The sequence below is a fragment of the Photinus pyralis genome, unplaced genomic scaffold (genome assembly GCF_008802855.1).
Source record: "Photinus pyralis isolate 1611_PpyrPB1 unplaced genomic scaffold, Ppyr1.3 Ppyr1.4_unclustered_Scaffold1124, whole genome shotgun sequence".
NCBI classification, from domain to species: domain Eukaryota; kingdom Metazoa; phylum Arthropoda; class Insecta; order Coleoptera; family Lampyridae; genus Photinus; species Photinus pyralis.
Window position 1 is genome coordinate 47,829 of NW_022170954.1, and position 8,374 is coordinate 56,202.

Below are 8,374 nucleotides of genomic sequence, written 5' to 3' on the forward strand. Positions count from 1 at the left end.
AGCGGGAGTTGTAAATTATGTTGTGAGTCAAATATTTTTATTTCCTTGATCGATTGTATTAAAAAAAAACTAAAAGCAACCCTGAAATTGACAAGTATAAGTAAAATTCCACACCGTTTCAAGAATTCGTATCTTTCAAGAAAATTCGTTCATATTTACGTAGCATTATTCGATTGCGGGGTTGTAAACCTTGTTGTGAGTCAAATATTTCTATGTCTTTGATCGATTATATTAAAAGGATATACAAGCAACCCTTAAATTGCCAAGTATACGTAAAATACCATTCCGTTTGAAAAATTCGTAATTTTTAAGGAAGTTCGATCTTACTTACGTAGCAGTATTCGATTGCGGGGGTTGTAAATTATGTTGTGAGTCAAATATTTTTATTCCCTTGATCGATTATATTAAAAAAAAACTACAAGCAACCCTGAAATAGACAGGTATAAGTAAAATTCCACCCTGTTTCAAAAATTCGTATTTTTTAAGAAAATTCGCTCTTATTTATGTAGCATTATTCGATTGCGGGGGTTGTAAACCTTGTTGTGAGTGAAATATTTTTGTCTTTGATCGATTATATTAAAAGGATATACAAACAACCCTTAAATTGCCAAGTATACGTAAAATACCATTCCGTTTAAAAAATTCGTAATTTTTAAAATATTCGTACTTACTTACCTTACGTACGTAGCAGTATTCGATTGCGGGGGTTGTAAATTATGTTGTGGGTTAAATATTTTTATTTCCTTGATCGATTATATTAAAAAAAACTACAAGCAACCCTGAAATTGACAGGAATAAGTAAAATTCCACCCTGTTTCAAGAATTCGTGTCTTTTAATAAAATTCGCTCTTATTTACGTAGCATTATTCGATTGCGGGGGTTGTAAACCTTGTTGCGAGTCAAATATTTTTATTTCCTTGATCGATTATATTAAAAAAAACTACAAGCAACCCTGAAATTGACAGGTATAAGTAAAATTCCACCCTGTTTCAAGAATTCGTGTCTTTTAATAAAATTCGCTCTTATTTACGTAGCATTATTCGATTGCGGGGGTTGTAAACCTTGTTGCGAGTCAAATATTTTTATTTCCTTGATCGATTATATTAAAAAAAACTACAAGCAACCCTGAAATTGACAGGTATAAGTAAAATTCCACCCTGTTTCAAGAATTCGTGTCTTTTAATAAAATTCGCTCTTATTTACGTAGCATTATTCGATTGCGGGGGTTGTAAACCTTGTTGCGAGTCAAATATTTTTATTTCCTTGATCGATTATATTAAAAAAAACTACAAGCAACCCTGAAATTGACAGGTATAAGTAAAATTCCACCCTGTTTCAAAAATTCGTATTTTTTAAGAAAATTCGCTCTTATTTACGTAGCATTATTCGATTGCGGGGGTTGTAAACCTTGTTGTGAGTCAAATATTTCTGTCTTTGATCGATCATATCAATAGGATATACAAGCAACCCTTAAATTGCCAAGTATAAGATGTGCCTGGAAAGTTGTACCTAACAATAATTGACTTTATTGTTTAAAAAGCGTCTCAAAAAAATTCTAAAGTACTGTTTATTAGGACCACAAACTTAGAAATACAAAGGTATTGTGAATACATTCAAAATAGTCAAATTGTTTATTTCTTGCGACCACCACGTTCCTTAATCTGCAACTGTATAATTGCTCCAGTGGTAATGTTGTAATATGCGAGGGTGTTTGAATCTTTGAAAAACATCCCCTGTAAAAAAGCCATATAACACCCGAACAGACAATATAGACATCTACTTACGTCATAAAATAATTTCTGCTTAGCCGGCGGCATGGCGGTATCCTCTTGAACTTTGGCTTTCAAATTCCCGACAGTTTCGGAAAGTGGCATAATGAAAGTGAGCAGTTGTCCTGCCAATTTCCATTCCGTCTTTTCCGGTTGCAAAGGTATGGTAACTTTAATTGATACCGGATTCTGTGAACAAAATCGATTAGACACCCTTCACGCTAAAGGGTACGTACCGTGTTTCTTGCCAAAAATACTTCTTCAGGAATGAGAGAATCTTCGTTACGCATTTTCTTGTTGGAGGGTTCGTCCTCCATGCTGGCCTCCAGGGGGTGTTTAACATTTACGGCACCCACAGGTGTCATGTGAGACATTGTGGTGACGTATCCGGCCATTGGAGGTGCTGCCACTGTAATTAATTTTTGTATTTGTAGTAATTACGTAACGGTGGATACATACTCATCAAGGGTGGTGGCGCACGAATGGACGTTGGCATCATCATTATAGGTGACTGAGCTAATATTGAACCTTGAGTCGAAATTGTCAGGCCCATTTGGGGTGGTTGATTTGACGGTGCTTTAACAGGCTGTTGACACCATACGTTAGAGAAATTTTTATTAGTGTTATACTAACCGTTGGATTTGGATTAGCTTGTGGTTTTGCAGAAATAATAGCAGCGGCTTTGGCGGCTGCTGATGCTTTCGTGAGGACATTCTTCGGACCAATTTTTTCTTTTTCTTCATCTGGTAGTAACCCTTTGACCTTGTGGATTTGATGAATTTGTTCCTCAAGGGTAATATTTGCTCTGGCAGCTCGAGTGGCGGCTTCCACGCTTGAAGTGTGTCCATCCCAAGTCACCTTTTCATCTTTTCGGACATCTTCTTCACCAATTTTTTTACCGATTGCAGTTTCTTCATCACCCACACCAAAAATATCGGTACGCCGTTCCGCCAATTGTTTAAGACTCGCGTCGATAGCGCTACCTAAGACAGACAGTGCGAAATCGCTGCGCAAAGTGAACGGAATTCTTACCAGCAGCGTATACAGTGTCTTGGCTCATTTTATCTGTGACATGTTTGTCTCGTTGCTCCACCCAACGTGGATCTAACAAACCGATCCTCATGTGTTCTTGTACTTTACTCGCAGGGATCTTTTCGCCGGTGATTGGCGAAATAAGATAGTCATCACCGCCGACTGGACGAACTGGTTTATGCGCTGAAAACATAAATGTGCAGAAAACGCAAAGAAACACCACAAAAGCGCTAATACCTTGCTTCGGATCATACTTCTTAACTATCACCTTATCAGGAATCGGTGGTAAAGGCGGTTGCATAGACGTACCATGCCTTGGCTCACCATCCTCATCCGAACTCTCCTCCTCCATATCTTGCACTCTATTATCATCCTTGCGATGTCCGGTACGATCCACCATGTGACTAAGACCCTCGTCATTCCTCGTTGTCGCATCCTCCTCATCACTCTCCAACTGCATTTCAATATCCTCCCCTTCCTCGATACGTTCCTGAATCAACAGCCTGGCACCCACCTCTTCGGGAGTAGTCGGCGGCGGGAAATTACCAATCTCAAACTGCTGATAGTCGACAGTTTCGACAACGACAAAATCGTGCCAATCGATTTGCGCGTAGGCGACCCTTTCCCTTTCCAAAATCTCCTCCTCTCTGGCTCTTTGCGCCTCTTGATACTTGTGCCATTCCGCACGGTACTTGCTATTTTCCATCACACCCTGCGCGCTCTTGCAGTCGTCCCTTAAACGTTGCTGCATCCCTTTGGGCGGAATTAAAACCTTCGTGTACTGCTCGAGTAGCTTGGTGAAATACTGAAAAAGGGAGTGTTGCGGGCGTAGAAAGTCAAATTGGAAGTTACGCTGTTCGCGATTCATTAACTGTGTCAGAAACTGGCGACCGTTACGGGCTACGAACTGTGCTGTAAGCTTTACAATGTCCCTAAAATATAAATGTGTTACACATTCCACTAAACTACCCCCATAGTGTAAATTGTAAAGAAAAGAACAGAGAGACGACCTCAGATTTCATAGTTCTGGACCCGGCATATGAAAAGAGGGGCGCTGCGGTTGTGGGTTCTAACAGTGACCAATCACCATAAAGCTGACTGTTGTTGATAGATACACGGCAACAAATCTCGGAAACAACAACGTTGGTTATTTGAGGGTAACCATACCTATCTAGTAAACGCATTTGTACTATAAAATGGGTATTAGCTATCCTGAATGCTCACAGTTCAAAAAATTAAATGACTTTGGGATCTTTCTGGGGTTGTTACATTTGTATGACAGGTTCTAGCGTTCATTTCATATAAATTGAGACTTTAACACTAGGAGTTGACTGCTTAGTAGGTACTCTTGATGCACAGTAATTTTTTGAAAATTTCAGTTCGTCTGGTTGTGTAAACGGCGCCACGCAGGCATTATTTTGGTTTCAGCATCTTCAATATAAGGTTGGACCACTCTGTATATGAAAAGTCTCAATCTTTAAAGTAACTCTGGTTGGTTTTTTACGAATAAGCACAAAGTGTGATTGTTACTTTTGAATTTATTTTTCAGTATTTGTTTTTACTTTTAGAAATTTCAGTTTAATTTTATCGTTTTTGTAAATTGTTCAATGTAGATAAGGTTGTATCTGGTCGCTGCGATAAGAAGTTTAATTGTTAGGAGTATATCAGAGATGTTAAAAAAACGAGACTATTGTTATGAATAATCTCTACAACACTAGTATGTATGTATACAGTACGTATGTATAAAAATTCGTTAAGTCCCTTGTGAACAAGAGGCAAAGAGTGCACTATTTCAAAATTGTTTTTTCGATTTTAATAGCCCTTATGGACATTTCATGCCTTAAAGAGAATACAAACATGAAATAATTTTTAATTTCTGATCGAATGACACCCATACCAAGTCTGTAAGTGGTGTAGTTCCAGAGCCTTTGTGACTCAGACAGACAGACAAATTAAGAGCGTAAAAGTGCACTTTTTATTTTTTTTAAAGTGAAAGTGCACTAAAAATTGTTGTACTGTACTTACCTGTTGTTTTACCTCCTATGAAACAAAAAACAGTACGAATCACCCCAAGAGAGGGATAATTAATAACTAAAGAAACTAGAAAAAGCAAATGAGAGACATTCTCATCAATTACATTAATTTGTACATGTCAGTTATACTCAAATATTGAGGCTATCCTCAGATATTCTCGAATATCTGCAGATATCCACAGGATCTCGTTGGATATCCATGGACATCTTTGGATATCTACTCTGATTACAGAATACCGTTGGCACAATTCTTGAATTTGCAAAATACGCATGGAAGTTGTCTCACTATTCTATTCATTACACTCTGCAGTTACTTACAAGTCAAGGGCTGAAATAGAAGGGGGATCAGCTATAAATTCAAAATCCGTAGGTGGTTCCTTTGGTATAAACGGCTGTTCCACGGACTTAAGGATCTCCTGCTGCTTTTGTTGCGCAGAAGCCGACACTGTAAGCTTTGCTATAGCCCCTGGCAACGCAGCCGGAGTATCTTGAGCTGCAAATTCATCAGATCACAAAACGTCGAATAGAAATATGTGAAAATTTGATCATGTTCGTATCAGTTTTTCGCTCTCGTATTATTTTAGTCACAACACTCAAGACCGTACGAACAGTCGAATATTAATATATGGCTAGGTGTCATCCCGATTTGAGAATGAGAACGATAAAATCAAAGGCACTTACTTTTTCCTTCACGGAAATCGTTAACTTTGTGCTGATAATACGCGTGATACGGGTCGCCGGTGTTGAGAAAGTTAAACTTTGGGTTCCCCAACTCATTTTGTCTGATACGAGCTTCGAATTCGGGGCCATTTCTAGCAACGAAACTCGCTGTCTTATCGACGATGTCTATAAAGTGTATATCAGGAAAAATATTTCTAAATCTGTATTTGAGTACTTTGCTCTGTGAAACAATACCACAAAGGGGGGCTAAAGGATACTTCGAACTTCTGGTGGTGGATATATGATCCCGACAATGGGATTGATGGGTGCAGAGCTACTTTCCTGAGGAGTTTCTGTAGTTTCCACTATTGTTGTTGCAGCTGGTATACCATTAGGAATTACCTCCAATACCGGCATTTTGATTACTGGGTTTTAAATCTGTAATACTTAGAAATTATTAAAGTGTATTCAATTGCTGCTAATTATTTTTAATTATAAAGCTTCGTGTTTTCATTTGACAAATGAAATATGACAAATACAAAAATGGCGATGCCCTGAAGTTAGCGACATAAGTACAGGGTGATTCATTAGAAATGAAAATTTATTGTTAATTGGTGTGCCATTTGCGGTATATTACTTTTTCCATTTTGAACAATTTGCACTAAAATATGTAAGAAACGTGACTGTTTCTAGTGTCAATTTATACTATGTGGCAAAACAGAAGCGGTCTTTGTAGTATTATCGATGAATTGCTCCATTATTAGAATTATAAGGATGCATTAAATAAAACGTTGAATGTTGCTGTATACTTATAATTGTTTTTACGTTTTTCTTTAGGTAGATTATAAATAAGTAAACAATTTACTGAATGCATGACGATACAACTTCCAATTTTTTTTGATTTGCGGGAAATTCAAACGATCATCACTTCTAAAGAATCACCTAGTATAAAAAGCAGTGACCTTAAAAAGTATTAATAACTGGTAATAATTAAAAATATTCAAACTGCAATGATTGATATGTGCCAGTCTTCGCCTAGACACTGGACTGGGATGAAAAATTAAAGATAAAATTTCTTCTAGATCTTTTTATTTCCTGTTGGTACTGCAAGGCTAATTTTTTGGCTACTAGGAACTTTGTAGATCTGAATTCTTCTGTTGCTTAATTAATTCGAGTTCCTAGTTTTCTAAGGAAAGTCAGGATGTCCGTTCGGACAGCTTCAATAAACTCAGCGATAACTGGCTAGGGGTTGGAACTCATATATATGAAATATATAGGTTTCGGTTCTGTACTACTTATAGGTTGACTGATTTTTAAGGGTTCCGGTATCCAGTTTGTTTTTCGGTTTTGAATGGTACTAACATAATAACAGAATAAATTATTATTAATTATAGGAACAAAATATTGAAGTACATTGTCCTCTTGCATAAACATTATTTCAAAGATTTAATTGAAACTAGCTTACGTGTTCGTTTCAACTCTGTAACCTCACACATTCTTCAACCTTCTTACTGTTTTTGAGTCATTTTCGGTATTAGTAACTGTAAAATATTTTATATTTAGTTAGTTAAGTTAGTAAAAATTAGGGTGGAAGTTCTGAATAAATGTGAGAATTATGATTTTTGGCTTTTGAAATATAAATTTGTACTTTAACATTTTAGCAATCGAATACTGCTAACAGGAAAGGTCGATTTTTCTTAAAAATTAGGAATTTCTAAAAGGGGACGGGATTTTACTTATAATTGGCAATTGGAGGGTAGTTTTGTAGATCCTCTAAATACAGTAGATCAAGGAAATAAAAATATTGTCCCACAACAAAATTTATAACTCCCGAATCGAATAATGCTACGTAAGTAAGAGCGAATTTTCTTAAAAGTTGCGAATCTATGAACCTGGAAGGGATTTTACTTATACTTAGCAATTTAAAGGTTGCTTTTGGATTCTGTTAATATACTCGATGAAGAGAATCAAAATATTTGACCAACAACAAAATATACAACCCCCGTAAAGGTACACTGTTTGGCAGACAAGATCGAATTTTTTAAAAATTAGGAATCTCTAAAACGGGATGGAATTAAACTTATACTTACTATAAGGGTTGCTTGCAGATTCATTTAATATAATCGATCAAAGAAAAAAAAATATTTGACCCACAACAGAATTTACAACCCCCGCCATCGAATACTGCTACGTAAGAAAGAACGAATTTTCTTAAAAATTACGAATTTTTCGAACGGAATGGTATTTTACTTATAGTTGGCAATATAAGGGTTGCTTGTAGATTGTTTTACTATAATCGATCAAGGAAATAAAAAAAATTGACTCACTACTGAATTTACAACCCCGGCCATCGAATACTGATTCGTAAGTAAGAAAGAATTTTCTTAAAAAATACAAAATTTTGAAACGGGGTGGGATTTTACTTATACTTGGCAATATAAGGGTTGCTTGTAGATTCTTTTACTATAATCGATCAAGGAAATAAAAAAATTTGACCCACAACTGAATTTACAACCCCCGCCATCGAATACTGATACGTAAGTAATAAAGAATTTTCTTAAAAAATACAAAATTTTGAAACGGGGTGGGATTTTACTTATACTTGGCAATTTAAGGGTTGCTTGTACATTCTTTTAATATAATCGATCAATGAAATAAAGATAATTGACCCACAACCAAATTTACAACCCCCGCCATCGAATATTGCTATGTAAGTAAGAACGAATTTTTTTAAATTACGAATTTTTCAAACGCAATGGGATTCTACCTATACTTGGCAATTTAAGGGTTGTCTGTAAATTGTTTAAATATAATCGATTAAGGGAATAAAAATATTTGACCCACAACAAAAGGTACAACCCCCGCCATCGAATACTGATA

At 36.2% G+C, this 8,374-nt stretch overlaps 1 protein-coding gene across 2 annotated transcripts; it reads right to left on the reverse strand.

The window, feature by feature from the left end:
* Nucleotides 1-1,549: 1,549 nt before the first annotated feature.
* LOC116181574 (splicing factor 3A subunit 1-like) lies at nt 1,550-6,012 on the reverse strand. Of its 2 annotated transcripts, XM_031501948.1 has the most exons (10): nt 5,773-6,012; nt 5,516-5,680; nt 5,153-5,327; nt 3,039-3,733; nt 2,802-2,984; nt 2,403-2,752; nt 2,229-2,355; nt 2,006-2,178; nt 1,785-1,958; nt 1,550-1,733 (listed from the first exon to the last, which is right to left on the reverse strand). In XM_031501948.1, exons 1-10 carry the CDS (start codon nt 5,909-5,911, stop codon nt 1,632-1,634), a joined length of 2,283 nt encoding a protein of 760 aa, XP_031357808.1. In that variant the 5' UTR covers nt 5,912-6,012; the 3' UTR covers nt 1,550-1,631. The 2 variants fall into 2 exon arrangements, with proteins under 2 accessions (XP_031357808.1, XP_031357807.1); XM_031501947.1 differs by having other exon boundaries at nt 2,802-3,733.
* Nucleotides 6,013-8,374: the final 2,362 nt, after the last annotated feature.

Excerpts from the sequence above, each read along its gene's own strand:
- LOC116181574 (XM_031501947.1), bottom strand. The coding sequence starts at position 5,911 with ATGCCGGTATTGGAGGTAATTCCTAATGGTATACCAGCTGCAACAACA. Across the intron at positions 3,734-5,152 it reads TCTATTTCAGCCCTTGACTT|GGACATTGTAAAGCTTACAG; the intron begins GTAAGTAACTGC and ends TTTATATTTTAG. Across the intron at positions 2,179-2,228 it reads TGCGCCACCACCCTTGATGA|TGGCAGCACCTCCAATGGCC; the intron begins GTATGTATCCAC and ends AATTAATTACAG.